Source organism: Pleurodeles waltl, chromosome 7 (genome assembly GCF_031143425.1).
Source record: "Pleurodeles waltl isolate 20211129_DDA chromosome 7, aPleWal1.hap1.20221129, whole genome shotgun sequence".
Taxonomy (NCBI): Eukaryota; Metazoa; Chordata; class Amphibia; order Caudata; family Salamandridae; genus Pleurodeles; species Pleurodeles waltl.
The window spans coordinates 746,517,496-746,537,218 of record NC_090446.1 but is presented as its reverse complement, the minus strand read 5'-3'; the positions used below and the strand labels follow the sequence as shown (position 1 = coordinate 746,537,218).

The following is a 19,723-nucleotide window of genomic DNA, read 5'->3' as shown; positions in this document are numbered from 1 at the left end:
ATGAGTTGTATTTTCCTGATGTTCTTTGTTGTGGTGCTGGCATAGAGTGAATTGCCCTAGTTGAGCTTGCTTTAAGACTAGGGCATGGGTGACTATCTTGCAGCAGTCTTCCGGGATCCATTTGAAGATTTTGAGGAGTTGGAGGAGGGTGTGATACAGGAAGAGGTGACTGCATTTAACTGTTAGGGAGGAGTCGAGGATGATTCACAGGTTGCAGGTGTGGTCAGTGGGAGTAGGTGGGACACTGAGCGATGAGGGTCACCAGGAGTCATCCCAGGCTTAAGTGGAGTTTCCGAAGATGATGAGCTCAGTCTTGTCTGAGTTGAGCTTCAGGCAGCTCTCCCTCGTCCAGGTGCCGACTTCTTTCATTCCGGTGTGAAATTTCCTCTTGGCTTTGTCCGTGTCTCCAGTGAGGGATATGATGAGTTTTGTGTCATGACACAATCTTCATCCCGTGGCCTCTGACAATGGCTGCAAATGGGGCCATGTAGATGTTGAAGAGTGTTGGGCTCAGGGAGGATTCCTGAGGGACTCCGCAGCTGACTTCTGTTGGTTTGGATATGAAGGGTGGGAGCTTGACTCTCTGTGTGCTTCCACTGAAGAAGGAGTGAATCCATTGCAAGGCTTTTTTGCAGATTCCTATGTCATGGAGTCAGGTGCATAAGGTGCTGTGGGAGACCGTGTCAAAGGCTGCTGAGAGGTCGAGGAGTGTGAATGCTGTAGTGTGGCCACGGTTGAGGAGTCTGCGGATGTCATCAGTGGCTACAAGAAGACCTGTCTTCGTGCTGTGATCGCTGCGGAAGCCAGACTGGGAGGTATCCAGAGAGATGTTGTAGTTGATGAATTGTCGCAGCTGTGAGTTTATGGCTTTTTCCAGGACTTTGGCTGGGTAGGGTAGTAGCAAGATGGGCAGAAATTCTTTAGCTCTGATAGGTCGGCTGTGGGTCTCTTCAGGAGAGGGCAGACTTGGGCGTGTTTCCAATCATCTAGGAAGGTGGCTGTCTTGATAGAGCAGTTCAGTGTCTTGCGGAGTTCGGGGGGATGGATGCACTGGCTTCATTGTCGGTGTGGTAAGACTAGGGGTATGTGGTAGCCGTCTTCGCTGTTTTTTGTCGTTTCTCCATTTCTTCTCTAGGTGCCTGCAAGTGCACTTGGATTGTTGGAGTTCGGTGGTGAACCATCTGGCTGTTTTTGAGATGCACTTGACTGAAGTTTATTGGATGGGGATGAGAAGTTGGCACATTTAGTGATCCATGAATTGAGTTTCATGCTGCGGTGTTGGCATCGTCGGTGGGGGTGATTTGGCAAAGGTAGTGGTGAGTTGCTCATCTGTGATTTTGTTCTATTTTCTGTGTGGGGCCCTGGGGGTATGGAGGTGGCTGTTGGGTCTGGTGATGGTGAAGTGTAGGCAGTGGTGGTTGGTCCAGTCTGGAATGGAGAGCCGGCACTCAGGTTGGCTAGCGTCAGAAAAATTAGCCAGGTTGGGGGGGGTGGTACTGGTGAAGGGGGTTTTGCCTCAAAGAATGACGCTAGGCTGGCTAGAGGCAAAAAAAATGCAGTTAACTAGCCTACCTTGCATCTCATTGACGCAAGGTGGTTTCACGCATCCCAAAAATTATGTTAACTCCTATATTTTGATGCTAGATGGGTCTAGCGTCAAAATATAAATATGGAGTTAATTTTGCGCTGAATTTACGTTAAAAAATTTACACAAATTCAGTGCAAACAGAGTATAAATATGACCAACAGTTTGCTCACTTTACCCAGTCTTCTGTGGTGGTCTGAGAAATTGTTGCAAGTGCAGAAAATGGAGGACCTGGAGGCTATGCCATTCTGTAAGTGTGCTGCATTGTCTTGGCATTCCCAGTGTGCATCCTTGCAGGCATTGTTCACCCTACCACTATGATGCTGAAAGATAATGGGACACAAAAGGTCGTTTTTAGGTTGTTCACAAGGTAACCATGAACTGAATTTATATGTGGCTGCCTCTGCTGCATTTCACTATGGAAGGCGGGGTGCATTGCAGCCTCTGAGTTTGTACTTCTCTTTGAGATTCATTACTTTCTGCTTGGCAGACTAATGGAACAAGGGAATTTCGTAGTTTGGAACCACTATTTTAGATATGATGATTCTGTTGAAAACATCACATACCATTGGGACATATGGTAACGTCAATGAAGGTTCATATTGGATTGTTTGGGACCTGCATCAGGGAATGATACCTTGTATTTCTAGAGAGGGTCGTTAGCGAAATATGGAGCAACATGAATTACATACTTCTGATAGATTATTTAAAGGGCAATATAGAATCTGCTACACTGCCTTTAACAAGAAGTGCCAGTTCTGGAAATCCTTGTTGATGCAGGTTGACGGGAAAACTTTGCAAGTTGGATTGTATGAGATGAACTTCTTTATTCCTCAAGGGAATGGCCTAATCACATTGCTGGTTGTGGAGGATAAGCTTGAATGTGCAGATGTAGCTACCCTAGCGAATTACAATGAGTCTAGATCTGGGATGAGTGCAGCCAAAAGAGGAACACCCTAGGCCACCTCTCCTTCTGCTGTTTCTTTATTTCCAGGGTTATTGGGAAGAAATGTATGTGGTTTACCAGTACAGCAACTTTCTGAATGATGTGCATGATCACCTGCAGATATGCAGTGACCACTGCATTGCATTCTGGGAAGATGACCTTCTCAGGAGCCTCTCTAAAGAGGGGAACCCTCCCCCAGCCCCATAATAGTGCTGCATGTGCAGATAAGCTCAGTGGTGACTCTGTCAAGGGAGCACACCATTCTATCCACTATCTTGTAATATGTTTGCTTCTTTGTTGAACTTGATGCTGTTACAGTGGTTCATCTCCTGAATGAATCTCACGTATCCTGTTAGCCTTCCACTTGCGATTTCAACAATAAAACATAGATAGGGCTAATGCAAACTAATTTCAAACGCCAGTTGACACTAAAAATAGAAATCGCCATATGATTGCACTGTACGCCCTAGCGTGGATTGTTGTTTCTTACTTCAGTCTCCATAAATAGCATTGAGAACGTCATGTGGCAGACACACCGATCCTCGCTTATTTTACCATGATTTAAAGCACAATTTTTCGCAAACCCTTAGAGTGCTGCCCACCCCTAAAAATAATTAACAAAACAAAGTGGCAATTGAGACCCTACACAGTTTTTGTCTCAGGTCACAGCACTTTAATGAGACTTAGCTGATTTGTAGCATGGCTTCAGAGAAAATAAGGTTCCATTTAGAAATCTGGGGGCTAGACTTTGTACCCTGCATTCACCTCCACTCAAAATCTGAGTGGAGGTACATTCCCCTGTCCCCCCAGTGTCTATGCCCAAGGGGTCTTCCATTGCGAGAAGGCACCAGCTGGCTTTACTGTTGTAGGGTGTGAGTAGTATGACTCTGGGGGGATTCTGGGCTGGAGGATACAGATGCTGACTCTGCTACCGTGGAAATGGAGTTCTGCCTCCACGTTACGCTGCTGTCCAGTGGATAAATGCTACACATGCATACTTGTGGCTAAGGACATAAGGTTACTGCTGAACCTCAGATGCTTTGTGTTAGACTTTTCATACTTGGCGTGATCTCCCTTAACTTTTTGCCTCTGTTCCCCAGGTTGTTGATGTGTGCTGGACTCTGATTTTAATGTTTTTGTTACTCTGGGCTCTTTACCACTGCTAACCAGTGCTAAAGTGCAAGTGCTCCTTTACAAAATGTGTATGTATTTGGCTTATCCATGATTGCCATATTTGATTTATTAGAAAGGCCCTAGTACAGTGCACTAGAGGTGCCCAGGGCCTATAAATCAAATGCTTAGCAGACAGTGAAAAGCGCGACGTGTGCAACTGCACCCGTCGCACACCTGCAACACCGCCGGCTCCATTTGGAGCCGGCTTCTGTGTTGCCGGCCCTTTCCCGCTGGGCCGGCGGGTGTTCCCTTGGCGGGCGCCCGCCGGCCCAGCGGGAAAGTCAGAATGGCCCCCGCGGTCTTTTGACCGCGGAGCGGCCAATTGGCGGTTCCCGCTTGGCGGGCGGCAACCGCCGCCCGCCAAACTTGGAATGAGGGCCATAGTAATGTGGTTTATATGTCCTGACAGTGAAATATTGCTAAATTCGTGTTTCACTGCTGCAAGGCCTGTCCCTCTCATAGGTTAACATGGGGGCTACCTTTAAATCTGATTAAAGTGTAGATTCCCTTTGGGATCGGATGGACATGTGGAGTTTGGGGTCTCTGAGCTCTCAATTTAAAAATACATCTTTTAGTAAAGTTGATTTTAAGATTGTGTGTTTGAAAATGCCACTTTTAGAAAGTGGGCATTTTCTTGCTTATACCATTTCTGTGACTCTGCCTGTTTGTGGATTCCCTGTCTGGGTCAGTTTGACAGTTGGGCTGGCTGCACCTCACACTAGACAGTGACACAAAGGGAGCTGGGTGTAGCCTGCATATCCTGATGAGCCATCTGTGCTAGAAGGGAGAGGAGGAGTGGTCACCCACACCTGAAAGGGCTGTGCCTGCCCTCACACAATGCAGTCTCCAACCCCCTGGTGAGCGTCTGGGGCATGGCCTGGGCAAGGCAGGATTTCACATTCAAAAGAGACTTTACTTTGAAGTAGGCCTACTTCAAAGGAGAAATTGGATATAAGAAGGGCACCCAAAACCACAGACTTTAGAACACTTCTGGAAACAAGAGGAACCTCTGCCTGGAGAAGAGCTGAAGAGCTGTGGAAGAAGAGCTACCCTGCCTGTGACTATGCTTTGTGGACCTATCCTGCAGTTGCTGCTTCTGACTGAATAAGAGGGCAAAGACTGGACTTTGTGTACCTTCCATCTTGTGAGGAAATCTCCAAGGGCTTGATTTAGAGCTTGCCTCCTGTTGTTGAAGTCTCAGGGACAGCAACGACTTCTCTCTGCCAGCACCTGGAGTCTCTGGAGAGACTCCTACTCTGCCCTGTGGTGCCCATCCAGTTCCTGGGACCCTGAAAGGAGAAACTGGCAGCATAAAGACAAGGAAATCCACTCACAGAGCGCTGTGTGGGGAAAAAATTGATGCAACTCTGATCTGCGGCTGAAGAAACGACACGCCGCCGGCTCCGCAGCTGAGAAACGGCGCTTGCAGGAAACGTGACCGAAGAATCGATGCACGGAGCAGGAGAAACGACATGCTGCATCGCTGACAGAGGCTGGGAGATCACAACCCGTGCTGTGAGGTTTTCGGATCATCGTGTGGCTGGATTTCCAACTCAAGTACCGCTGTGTGTGAAAAAACAACGCAAGGCCTGCCCGGACCCGAGAGTGCTGACCGGATCGACGCATTGCTGTCCTGCGGAGAGAAGAAACGATGCGCCCCGACTCGGCGAAAGGAGAAACGACGCACGGTCCCGCTCGTGAGTGGAATCAACGCCTTGCAAGCCCTTTTTGACGCACACTCGCCCGTGTGGGGTTATTTTTGATGTGCACCATGTACATTTTCACTCTAGCAGCGCTAGTGTGTGTTTAAAACTACTTAAAGACTCTTTTTGCATTTTTATTGATAACTTAACTTGTGTATTGTGGATGTTTGTCATTTTGGTCTTGTTTTGTTTAGATAAATATTTCCTATTTTTCTAAACTGGTGTTGTGTCATTTTGTAGTGTTTTCATTAAGTTACTGTGTGTGTTGGTACAAATACGTTACACCTAGCACTCTGAAGTTAAGCCTACTGCTCTGCCAAGCTACCAAGGGGGTAAGCAGGGGTTAGCTGAGGGTGATTCTCTTTTACCCTGACTAGAGTGAGGGTCCTTGCTTGAACAGGGGGTAACCTGACTGTCAACCAAAGACCCCATTTCTAACACTTTGGTTTTGCTATCACCTTCTTCCAGTCTCTTCCCTGGGCACATGTCCCTCATTGCTGGTATTCTACTTGAGCGAGACTCATTGTTAAGAGTGCTAATGTCCAGTGTAGACAACAACAAGACCCTGTGGGTGAATGTGGTTAGCTCTAACACTATGTGCCATTGCTTTACTGCAGCCTGATGGACATTAATAGGTTACTGGCAGTGCTGACACTCTCTCACACAAAACAGGAAAATATCTGCATGCTTACGGATTCTGCATTTGTTTACAGCAAAGCAAACAACTAAGCCCATTTCAAGTTAATGGCTGCCATGAAGCTTTTTACACCAGCTCTGTCATCCTAGTCCTTTGTTTCATTTCTGTATCACTATCATCAACCCAAGTGAGAGAGCTTTATGAATGCTTGAGGTCACAAGGCTGTATGAGATTCACACAAGGAACAGTTATTAACATAGACGAAGGACTGGATAATAAGCTTGCAGTAAATCTGCTGTATGAACAGGATACTACCTTATGATGGAAATATTTTGATTTATTGGAGTAGAAATGCTCAGTACATTGCACAACTGTTATTTACAAATGTTCTTATTGCACATTAGGAAATAAAAACATTTTTAAATCAGTAACTTTGCCTACGTTTTTCAATAATGCTGTTTTATTAAATATGCTGATGTTTTCCTTTCTGCTTCAATATTATATATTTGAGATTTGATGATATGGCTGTTTCTTTAGAGGACTTCTAACTGAAAAAGAAAAGGTCATGGATTTAATGGTTTTGTGTTTTAGCTTAACAATGGTGCAGCAGGGAGGTGACGGGTGGGAGGTCCTATTGCTGACGAGCAATGGGAGCAATGAGACGTGGGTCAACAGAGGAGTGAAGTGAGTGGTGTAAAAAAGACAAAACTGAGTGAGATATGGCAGCAGGGAGGAGTAGCTGGCGAGCAGGGAGGGAAGGGGGTGCAACACTTAGAGCACAAGGGTGATTATTCCAATCAGAAAGCAACAAACTTCGGAGAGGGTAAGAAAACACATGCACTTACAGAGAAGGGGTGCAAGAATCGGAATCCTCACACACCCTATTGGTGACATGCTTCATCACTGGGTCTCATCCTGGCCTCTATAAACCAGGATGGGCTTAACCACATTTCAAGGTGCACTTAAGATATTTTCTCCGATGAGGTTCTAGATACTATAAGCTAATAATACCTAGGGTGGAACCCAGTATCCCTTTATTTTAAGGTGCCCCATGTATGGTTAGAAAACTGTATGAGTGTTAAAGATTACACCCTAGTTATCGTCAACATGTTTCTGCTGTCAATTAGCAGACCACTCAGGGTCCGGGGCATTTATCAGGACTAATGTAGTAACCACTCTATGGTCAACACTGCATCCTGAAATCCCAGTCCTGCCAGTCAGTGCTCTCTAAGGTAATACAAGATGAACAACATAAATGAAGACAAAGTAACGCAGGCTTACTTGCCTGTCGATGAAGCATATATTAATGCCTGTTTATCAAAAGGAAAGAGAGGTCAAATCATGATTTGTGCATTTACACAGGTAATATGAAAAATAAAGAACACAAGTTTTTTTACACTGGGTGGTTGACAGACCAACACACTGCTTATAGACATTCAATGTGACATACTCAGGACAAGTAACGCATTTTGGGCATATATAGTGAATCATTGTAAATATACACACAGATTTAGCAATAGTGGAACATGCTGTGATAAAACCTTGTAGCTTACCTCAAAGGGTATCTAATGTCACCCCTTAAAAGGACAAGCCTAGGGGCACACCCCTCTATTCACACTCTACAATATAAATATTGCATATTCGGGGCCAATCACAAACATGTAACCCTCTTTTAACTTTGTTTTCTGTATGCCATCTCATAGTCCACTTACCACTCCAAGGGTGCAGTGCCTCCCTTATACCTATTTCTGCTCTGACCCACAGTGGCTCACTGGGAAGCTGACCATGATTTTTAAGGTTTCCATACTATCGTGGGTCCCTGGGTGCTGCTGCGTCATCCTGCGCGTATGTCATTCCGAGTATGTACCTATTTAGATGTTGGGTATTTTTTCTCACTACGATTTTTTTGTCTGCTTACTGTCAATTTTATATGTGCACATATCTGTTATACTATGAGGCTAACAGAGGTTATAGTTCCCTACTCTCTTTTCTTAACGAGTTGCCATCCGTAGATTCCCATTGTCCAAAACTCTTAGCACTGGGAACACTGCCTTCCCAGCTTTATTTCTAGGTTGTTTACACTGACACTTCTTTTGCAGATATTTTTGACGCACACAATATTGCTTATATTTCTCTTTTGTAACATCTCTTTTGCAAAAGTCAAGTCCTTAATGTTATGATATGGAGTATTAAATATAGGAAATGCTCTTTGGTACCATTTTTCTCAGTGATATTCAAAACTATTCAAATGATCCACAATTCTGCTGTCAGCAACAACAATGCCCTAATAAATTGTTTGATCAGCAAATCTTGCTTATATGTATAGAGTGTTCATCCTAAGGAGCACAGGGCCCTTAGCTTACATATCTTTTTCAATTAAGTAAAGTCCCTGGGATCTCATAGCTGAAGCCATTTTGATAGATACCCAACCTCTATCATGTTCCAGTAAGGTTCTAGTCATATTGCCATTATGTACTAGTCTCTCAATTAAGGGTGGGTGAAGGATTCCGCTCCACGGATGGATTTTACAGAGTTTTGCTCCATTCTACATTTCCCCGTAGGCGGAGTTCCGAACAATTCCACAAAGTGATGTGGAGTGGAGTTTTTTTTCTTAGTTGACACACCAATGTGTAGTTGGCGCACGCGAGTGAGATAAATTGCTCCATTGGTGAGCAAGATTTTGTAATGAGGACGGTTGCAGCAGGTCATGCCCGCCCGCATTCAGAAAGCTGCCGTTCGTGTTGAGGAAGCTGCCACTCGAGTACAAAACCTATTCAAGAGCCAGAAAGAAGTTAGCTGCGTGATGCCATTTGTGCTGATTTTACAGGAGAAACTCCTGGCACTGAAACTCAGTGTGAACAGTGCCACTTACCCAAACTCCGCCACTTGTGGAACTCCGTGTAGCACGGCCGAGTTTTTTCAGCATAACTAGCAAACTCCGTCTAGGCCTACTTTCAATTACAATCCATCTAAGATAATTTTCATTGTACTCAGCTTGTACAAAGGGTGCAGGGTACTCAGTGGTTGTTATGTTGCTACATATGTACAGCAATGCACTGTTCAGTTTTTTATTTTCAACGAAACTATCCCTGAGCATTCATCACTAGGTGTAGAACAGAGGTCTTCAATCTGTGGAGTGCGACTCCCAGGGGGGGCGTGGATCCAAGGGAAGGGTATTGCCATTCTGCCAGCCTCACTTCTGCCTGAAGTGTGAAACGTTCGCTTTTCAGTTTTGGGAAAAGACCACCATCAAGGTTTATTAAATCCAATTGTTAAAATGCTTCACCAGGAGTGTCATTCAGGGAGTGTTCTGTGCTGTGAAACCAAAGCCCAGCCAGGGCCCCTGCTTGCACTATCGAGTGCACTATGGAGTTAACCTACAAATGTAAAGGATGCTTGGGAGCATATACTGGCTTTAATTCTTTAATTGATCCAATCAATGGAAGCTTTGTGACAACAAAGATGTATTCATTTTGAGTGGTAGTGCAAAGAGTTGACAATTCAGCTGTGAAGTGCATCATTTTTTTTTTATTTACATAGTGCTTATACCCCTGAAGATAAATATAGCCTGGGTGTTACTAAATTTTATATCTTGGAAGCACCATTTTATCGTGAAAACTTCTGGACATTTTGTAGCAATACTGTGTGTAATGCAAGTATAAAATAATGACTTGCATATTCACAGAGCTTTTTGTCATGGGCTGTGTGTGACCTCTTAGCATTAAAAATACAAAAGTCACTATTCTCTACTGTACCAACCAAGATTTAATTCTGTGGCTTTCTGATTACACACAGACCTCTGCAGTGCATTAACTAATGAAGGTTTCATAATGTACTGTAGTGCATTTCCCACTGAGTAAAAGCTTTTTTTTGTATATGTTTTTCATTTAAGCTGCCCATTATTTTATATGTAGCTACCTGGTGGTGTAAGACCTAAAAACTGAAGTCAACAACAGTACCAAACTAATATAATCCAGAGTCAGGTTTTGCTGAAATAGAAACATCTTTTTTCATAATGCTAAACATAAAAACCTTTTTCGAAAAATAGTGTGAAAGAAGATTAAGGGACAACTTCCTCCCTTGGAATTAAAGAAAGCATCCTATTTGGACCTTACAGTTCATCCTCAAGGATTGTAAATGGTATGGTTCAATTAAGACGATTGGCTTTTACCAATCTCCGATTCCATGCAGCTATAAAAGCCAAGCCGTCAGCATCCCATGAAATGTAGAATCGTTCTCCTCGGATGCTATTCACTAAAGCTGCAGCCCATGCATTACAGCCATTATACCCAGGAACACTTGAATTATGTGATTGCTTGGCCATGGCGGTTTTTACATAATTATAGATTTGCCGTACTTGGCCACATAACCCATCATCTGCTGCATAATCTTCTAATTTTAACAAAACATATTGTTTACAGCACAAACGGTTCAAAGCTACTGAAAAGCAACAACACATGTTGCTGTGCAGTAGAAAGCCCTTTGCAAAGCTGAACTGGTCACCTTTGTGTTGCTTATTGTTATATGTGGGTGTCAAATGAAGTGCAACACAAATTGACTGTCTCTTTGGTGAAAAACAGGCACGTCCATCACATTAGTTCAGGAAGGTGTTAAAAACCAAATGAGTTTTGTTAAATTATGTTTTGTTTGTGAAAAATAAGATAATATTGTGCATTTTGGGGTAATTCATTTTGGAGACTATTTGTTTGACCTGTAACCCACTAACCTCTGGTTTGCTAAACACTTTTTAATATTATTTCTTCACCATAAAAATGATTTGAGGTGGGAATTGGGGGTGTTTATGGTTGGCGACGGTTGGTAAAGGTGAGGGATGTTAAGTTCTAGACATTTTTGTCAGGAGTGGGGTCCTAACGCCTAACAAATTTGACAGGGGGTCTTAGCATCAAAAAGTTTGAAGACCTCTGGTGTGGAAGAACTTCTAATACAATACATTTAAAAGGAAGACTTAGCTGAAGACCCTGCGGTCAGGAACATACAGGATCTGTGAAGAATAAATGACTGCTCACAGCAGGACCCAGCTCAAGTCTGCTGAAAGGCGTTGTCAACTAGCTTGCTGTATGGCTCCGTGTATTATGTTTCTCAGAACATCTCACACTTAGGTCACTCAAAAGTTGCCCCCAGGTGTACTCAAACCTGAAAAGCACAAAAGGAAACATCCAGCATCCAGAAAAGTACAAACCTTGAGCAAAAGCAACCCAAAGGAATGATGTAAGCAACCGTAGTGTCTAGAACTCCTGAGGATAGTTTATTGTTATTCTGCACAGTAAGAATCTCACTTGCTACACCAATTGATATACATTGTGCAGATGAAGTTCTGCACTCAAATGTTACAAAAACAGGTAATGTAGGAGAAGAAGGGAGGGGGTAGAACACATCATGTTACAGCTCCCATTTTGTTTAACAAAAAAACTAAAACACGTCTCGGCCTTTAACTTCCCATCAGCCAATCCCTTTATTGCCCTCAGGATCCAATAAAAATGATATTTTTTATGATGCTGAAAGAAGGAAATTTGAGTGGTTGGGTCAAATACTCTGCCTTCATAAAGGGGTGCTCCTGACACAGATCACATAAAATGTACCAAGGGAGAACCTAAGAGTAGGTGAAGCTGCATATGCTTTTCCTTGAGAAATATACATTTTTCTTGTGACAACTGCAAGTCTTATGCATATTTTGCAATGCTTTTTTCCATGAGATGCTTATTTTTTATGTTCTCAATTACAAATCATCTCACACACCTTTGTCTTATAACTATCCACTGCCTAGTCAGTCATGAAGCAAACATACATGAAGTAAGCAGTCACCTAAAGAAGACTTTGGAAAACAAATACCATGCACATCTGTCCAATTTGTGTAGGTGGTATGATGAACATTGCTAATGCAGTGGTCTGCACATGGCATGCATCTGGTGTCACAGCAAGACACTTGTGCTACATCGTAATTGGAGGCATTAAGAAATTAGGAGTACATGCACAATAGGTGGTCCAATAATTGGATTCCTTTCATAATTTTCATTGCTTGCCCTGAAATAAATACATAGTCCTAAGTATTACACACACCCCAACTGGTGCTGCACAGTTAGATGAATCTCAGGCCTTGTATGTCACAGTAAGCACTCCAGGGAATACCAGGGCCTCTAAGATACCAACTTGTAGATTTGGTGAACTAAGAATGCTTTCCACACAACTGAGTACTTTGTATAACTGATTTTCATTATGGTGTCAGCAGTCAGATTATTACACAATGTGGCCTCAAGACAGAATTTTTCTCTAATGCAATTCTTGACTTATGTAGCTTAAAACTACTGTTAGAAATGGGGTCTCTAGTTGGCATAGGTATACACCCTTGTCCAAGAAGGGACCACAATCCTAGTTAGGGTAAGTCACACACAATCCAAATTATCCGGTGCCCACCCTCTGGTAGCTTGGTACTGAGCAGTCAGACTTAATTTAGAAGGCAATGTGTAAGGAAGTGTGCAATAAACCATACAGTAACACAGTGAAAACACCACAAAGATACACCACACATTTTTAGAAAAATATATATTTATCTGGATAACTTTAGGCCAAAACAATAAAGGTTCAATAAGCACACATTGAGATATCACTTTTGCAAGTTTAAAGAGTCTTAAATCTTAGAAATCAACATTTGTCTCTTATTTGCACAAAGTACCAGTTTTTTGTCAAAAATAACATGCATGGAGACCGCAAAGGAGGAGATGTGGGGAAAAATAGGATGTGCATCGGATTTTCCAGCTCAGCACAGGCGATGCGTCATTTCTTTCCACGCTGCAAGGGGCTTTGCATCGATTTCCGGTGCACAGTCTTGGTTCCTCACTGCGATGCGGGATCTTTTTGATCCCAGGGCTGATGCGGGGAAATTCTGGGCATGCAAGACAAAGTCACAGACATTGCATCGATCCGGTAGGGCTGTGAGTCGAACTTCCGGCCGCAAAGCAGGCGCCACATCGATTCTTCACTTGGGAAGTCGGGCTGCGTCATTCCAGCTCAGCTGTGCGGCAATTTCTCAGTCGCAAAACAGCTGTGTGGCGATTCCGGCAGGCTTCAGGGGTTTCCTGAAGAGATGAAGTCTTTTTGGCCCTGAGACTTCAAAAAACAGGAGGCAAGCTCAATCCAAGCCCTTGGAGAGCACTTCTTAGCAAAGTCAGAGGGCAGAAAGGCAGCAGGGCAACAGCAGGGCAACAGTCCTTCTCAGCAAAGCAGTCCAGATGAGTTCTTTGGGCCTGCAGGCAGTTCCTCTTGACAGTTTGCAGGTTCAGGTCTAGACGTGTCTGAGTTGGTGGGGTCAGGGACCCCGTTGATATACCCAAAAATGCCTTTGAAGTGGGGAGACTTTAAAGATTGGTTTTGAAGTGCACAAGGTCCCCTTTCAATACAAGTCTGTCAGCCAGGATCCCAGTAGGAGGTTTGGCAGTCATTGTGTGAGGGCAGGCCACTAGCCTTTGAAATGTAAGTCTAAGACCCTCTATCCTTCCAGCCCAGGAAGACCCATTCAGTATGCAGATGAGTGTAGGTGTGACTGAGTATCCTGTGTTTGTGATTGTCTGGGTAAAATGCACAAGAAAGCTGTCAACCAGCCCAGCCCACACGTTTACTCACTTCCTAAAAGTGGCATTTCTTAAATAGTAATATAAAATCCAACCTCACCAATAAGCTGTTTTTTCTACTACCATTCTGGCCATGCTAAATATGACCTGGTTACCCCTTTCTGATCAGAATCTACCACTCAAACAGTATATGAGGTTAGCTCTAATGCTAACCTATGAAAGGAGCAGATTTCACAGTAGTGGAAAACACATTTAGGAGTATTCCACTACCAGGACATATAAAACACACAGGTACATATCCTGCCTTTTACGTACATAGCACCCTGCCCTATGGGTTACCTAGGGCCTGCCTTGGGGGTGATTATATGTAGAAACAGGAGAGTTTAAGGCTTGTCAGGTTCTTTTAAATGCCAAGTTGAATTGGTAGTGAAATGGCACACACAGGCCTTGCAATGGCAGGCCTGAGACGTGGTTAAGGGGCTACTTATGTGGGTGGCACAACCAGTGATGCAGGCTCATTAGTAGCATTCAATTTACAGGCCCTGGGCACATGTACTGCACTTTACTAGGCACTTACAAGTAAATCAAATAAGCCAATTGGGAATGAACCAATGCTACCATTTTTAAGGAAGAGAGCATATGCACTTTAGCAATGTTTAGCAGTGGTAAAGTTGCCAGAGTCCTAAAACCAGCAAAAACAGTGTCAGAAAAGTAGAGGGAGGCAGGCCAAAAGTTGGTGGATGACCACCGTAAGGCTGTCAGTTCTAACAACTACCATATTTTCAAGTCAAAGATAAAACCTGTTAACTGGAACTTCATGTCTCTGATCCAAACGTTTATGATCCCTCTGGAACTCCAGCCCTATAAATACTGTCTGTACTGGTACTTGGCCCTGTCTGTGATTCACCAATGAGTATCCCTAGTCCATACTTAAGCTTTCCTTACACCCCCTCAGTGTTCTTGACAATTGAGTCATCATACTAGTAAAACACCACCACTTTGAACAATACTTTCAGGACGCTGAATAGGTGAAACAGTTGTGCCTCACTGTTCTGACAGGTGTTCGGGCGGTGATGGGGAAGTTGGCTTGGTGGTGATTAATGTCCTCAAGGTTGTTTTTGAAATAGGCTCATTATAGTGCATTTTACAACACATTTTTAAACATAAATTGCCTCAAAATCATACTTTCATGAAGCAATGCAAGGGAAAAAAAGTACTGCTAGTATGATACACTCTGACAACGTTGGGAGGGAGTTACTTTCTACAATCTACCATTGTTAGAAATTGGGTTTCTAGATGCCACTTGTATCTAAGAGCACTGGACTGGTTTGGCACCTCTTGGCATGGCAGGACATCAGCAAGAAAAGTTCAGGCGCTGTTTGTAGATGGAGGGGAAGTGATTGTTGTCCCTGAGACTCAGAACAGGAGGCTAGACAGCAAGCCCTGGGAGTCACTGTGGTTCTGGGATAGAGAGAAGCAGGTACAGTCCTTCTCACTCCCAGGAAAGAGGGTAGCAGGCCAGCTCAGCAAAACAAACGTCCACAGAGCAGCAGGTCAGCAGAGTGGCAGTCCTTGTAGCAGCAAGCAGTCCTTCTTCCTTGCAGAGTGTCCACAGGTCCAAAAGTGTACTGAAATTCTGGTGTCATGGAGTACCAAGAACATTGATCGAAGAGGTAAAGTTGTATAGTTGTACATATATATATATATATATATATATATATATATATATATATATATATATGTCTACTGATTTTGTAGAAGTAGCACATTTTCATTTAACAGAGGGGGAGATGTAGTGTCTTGCAAGTTTAAGGATGGAACCCTTTTGCCTCTGAACAGACTCTGTAGCAGTGTGATGCAATCACTAGAATAGAATGTAATAAAAGCTGGTTTAGAATGTTGGAGTTCACAGGTACATGCAGAGGAATAAAACAAGTGATTTACAGCTCTGTGTGGCGTAGTCATTGGCGGGTACTGAGGCTGTGGAGGATGCCACAGGGGTAAGTATCTCTTTGTGTGTGGCAGGACACTGACCTTTCCGGTGTAAATGTCAGCCTCTCCCACCCATCTTTCCTAGAATGGCCCATTAGGATGCTGATGGCTTATCAGTCACACCTAAACTCCCTTTGTGTGTGGCTGTCGAGAGGAAATGTGTATTGGAGATATGCAGTAGCCATAAAATGGCTAAAGTAAGAAAATGCTGACATTCTAAAAGTAGCATTTTCAAAATGGCAATTTCAAATATACCAAACTTGACAAACTTATCTCTTCCTTGTTGGGAATTACACTTATAAGATGTAATAAAGTAATTCCAATGTTATTCTATGGGACAGCTAGGCCTAGCAGGAGTGAAAAACGGATTTGGAATGGTTTCATCACTAAGGCATGTAAAACCTAAAAGCACAAGCCCTGCCTTTTAAATACATCACACCTTGTCCTGTGGGTCACATAGGGCCTACCTCAGGAGTGACTTAGATGTAGAAAACGTAAAGGTTTAGGCCAGGCAAGAGGTTTAATGTTCAGGCTGACAGGGCAATTTAAAACTGCACATACAGGCTTCTCAATGGCAGGCCGTCAGTCTGCAGCAGCCTGACGCAGACTGACGAGCATCCACCCAATCAGAAGCTGGAACAGGATTGGAGGTAGACTTTTTTCTCTATTCTAGCATCTGATTGGGCAAGAGGGTGTGTAATTGACATACTCTGAAGCTCCATTATCTGACATGCCGCACTGTGTGATGCTATTGCAGCATGTCAGATATGTATTGTGTATGTGTGAGGTCTGGGTTGTAACAGCTCCCACCTGATACTTGCGCAGTACATCTAATGGAGCCCTCTTCTGCTGGCAAGGTAATATTACAGCTTTTAGAAGAAAAAAAAATATCAGTGAGATCATTTACTTTCATATAAAACTGTAATATGCCAAGCAGTGGTGCAGAGGGAGGCAGTGAGTTGATGCCCTGGTGCCCTTTAGGGGCAGCTGCTGCTACTTGGAGCAGTGTCCTCCCGGGGATACTGCTTTGGGAAATGCTATGTGGTCTGAATGTTCCAGACCTTAAAGTTCCAGGTCTGGAAAACTGGTATAGTTTTACCAGGTACAGATGTGCACCCGGAATACCTGGGGCAGGGGCTGCAGGAGGGAGGCATAGTTCAGTCAACACCTGCCCCACAGGCACTGAGAAAACACTAAAATCCCTGTCACTTTGTCACAATTCACTCAATACCCTCCCAATTCCAATAGTCTCCCTCCCACAGATATTTACAATCTGATTAAAGCACTGTATTAATACTCAAATGGGGTTATATAGCTTTTAAGTGATAGGGGCTGCAATTTAAAGAAGAAATTTGCCAAACAAAATATCATCTCTCCTAGGACGTCATCTCTGCTTTCGCACCTCCTGCAACAGTATTCACAACTAGAACCCTGCTTTATTAACACTAACGGAGCAGAATTGAAAGCCCATCAAATGGTCATTTTTGTGCTATGACGGACTAGTATATCTGTCACAGACCAAAAACAGTCTCAGGTCAAGTACTAGTTGTGAGCTCAGAATGATAAATCTGGCCATTTGAGCCTTTTGCAACTGAGCAACCCCAGTAAGGCCTGCAAGTGGTTTGCAGACTCTGTTCCTTTTGCCCTGAAGTATGGACTTTTTTACACAGACTGTGGCAGTCCTATAATTACTAACATCCACCTTTAGACATTGGAGATAGTCCAGCCATCAAATAAAGGAAGTTCTAATAATAGTTGTTGATGGGGTCAGATACAATCCTGCATACTACGATGTGCAGTTGCACATAAATACTAGACATATATGAATACCCGTAAGGTATAAAATGTCCAGCAATTATTGAATACATATTTCTGAATTTATCACCTACAAACAAAACGCACCAAGTAACCCATAAAAATGAAATCAATATCTTACCATATGTGAAATAAGCAACTTCGGGTGGCAGCATGACCTTGTTCAGGTTGTCATCTTGTACATATTGATCCACATATTGCTGCGCTTCTGTGGCTTTCAAAAAAGCCATGAATCTTGCAGTGAAAGACGCTACAAAAATTGATAACATTCCAAAATCAAGAAGGTTCCAGAGGTGCATGACATATTCCCTAGGACCTTCTTCCCAGATCTCTTTGCATTCTGACCAGATCATTCCTGTTGGAAATAAATATGTATTTCATTTTGAGAAAGATATGTAGCATTGGCATTCTACAAAAAGTCCCATGCATCAGGGCAGAATGAGAAAACTATTAGTACACACACTTGGTTTGGCAAGTGTGAAATGACTGATTACGATAATCTATTTGTTATATCATAATTTGCATGATTACAGCAGTGAAAACGTAATACTCTCAGTAGAAGAACTTCAACAGGGAGTTTTACTTTCTCATTAAAACACCATTCGCAACAAGGAGGATTTTGGCCTGCAGAAGATATAATTTAAAGCCAAAAACACAAAGCTGTTTGCCTGCTACTTAACAATGCAAATAGGCATTTTTATTAGTTTAAGCCCATTTTTGGAAACTCAGATGTTGGTTTCACATTTGTAAATGACACTGAGATTTGCATGCGACTAAATCTAATATTGGAAGGGAGTAGGTGGTTTAGTTATGAAAAGATCATGTAAAATCCTGTTTGTACACATCAACATCAACACCAATGACTTGAATAACTTTTGCCAGATTTCTACACTTTCTTTCTTAGAGAAGGTACTAGAAAGCTGTGTGGCATCACCGTTACTGATTCACACCCAGTCTAATAACGTTCTTGATGTCTTCAAATCAAGCTTCAGGCAGGGTTATAGCACAGAAATAACCTTTCTGCAAATTGTGGATTACTCTGTCTGCCTCCTCAATTCAGAGACCTTTATACTACCTTCGATACAGTCAACCACCACACTCTGATTTGAATCCTTAAGGAATGGATTTGCCTTGATTGGAGAGTTCTAAATTATTTTGACTCCACTTTTTGTCTAACTGTGCGATAATTATGAAAATAGGGAGCTCCCTCTCTCGCAAAACCAACCTAAAGCAAATGCAATCCAACCACTGTGCAGAATGACAGATTGTTGGGATCTTTCCTTGACAATCATCTAGGCCTCCAGAGACATATCTCAGCCATAGCCAAAGGTGCATGCCACCAGCTAAGACTGCTCTAGGACCTGAGTCAGTTAATTCCAGAGCAAGATGTGAAACTTGTGGTCAGGTCACTGGTTCTTCCAGACTAGATCATGCTTAAAGTGCATCTATCTCCTCTGAGAGCAGTGTTTCACTCTGCTGCTTTGTTTCTGACAGGCTACAGGAAATACAACTACATCTTTCCAATTCTTCACACTCTGAAATGACTCATCATCAATGCAAAAGGCCAATTAAGCACTACATGCATGACTTACAAAGATCTCCATTCCCTCCAACCTGGTTGGAAAACTGAAAGTCTCTGGAGCACAATGAGCATCAAGAAATGCATAGTCCCTCCTGCTTGAATCTCTGGCTTTTAGGCAAGAACACTGCACGAGACAGGCATTCTCTGGTAGTTGAACAAGTCTTTGGAACTCCCTCTTACCAGCACTTCACAAAATCTCTTTTCTATTCACATTCAAAAGGGAACTCAAAATCTTCCGAGTTGAGAGGCACTTTGGTAAAGGGGGGTTTGTTGCTCACATCTTCTATGCTGACTTGACCTATCTTTCTTGTTATTAAATGTTTGATCTCGCTGCTCTCTTACTTTCTTGTTGCTGATTTTCTATGATAGTTAGCTAACCCCTTTGTATGCTGTAACATCTCTGCTGGAATGAAGCTCATGTTTCTTGTTTCCTGGTGCTAATAAGTTGTTTTCTGAAGTTTGTTATCCAGAACTTAATGCCTGCTCTCTTGAAAAGGGCTAATGCCGTAAGACCCAGTCTGCACTATATAAAAACACAAAATAAGTAAATAAAATATGCACATTTACACATTTATTAGCACTCAAACAATCAGTTCCAATCGCTTCCCACCCAGGAAAAGGGCAGAAATGTGTAATTCTATCAAGAACAGGTTAGGGGATCCTTCAAGGGAAAAACATATTTTCACTATAAACAAAAAAAACGA

At 43.0% G+C, this 19,723-nt stretch overlaps 1 protein-coding gene across 1 annotated transcript in view; it reads right to left on the bottom strand.

The window, feature by feature from the left end:
* The window catches only part of TRPC7 (transient receptor potential cation channel subfamily C member 7), a 1,529,313-nt gene that overhangs the window by 399,096 nt on the left and 1,110,494 nt on the right, over window positions 1–19,723 (bottom strand). Inside the window, exon 6 of the mRNA XM_069199219.1 lies at window positions 17,559–17,792. Within this exon, the coding sequence (XP_069055320.1) occupies window positions 17,559–17,792 (234 nt within the window). The remainder of the gene's footprint in view (window positions 1–17,558; window positions 17,793–19,723) is intronic.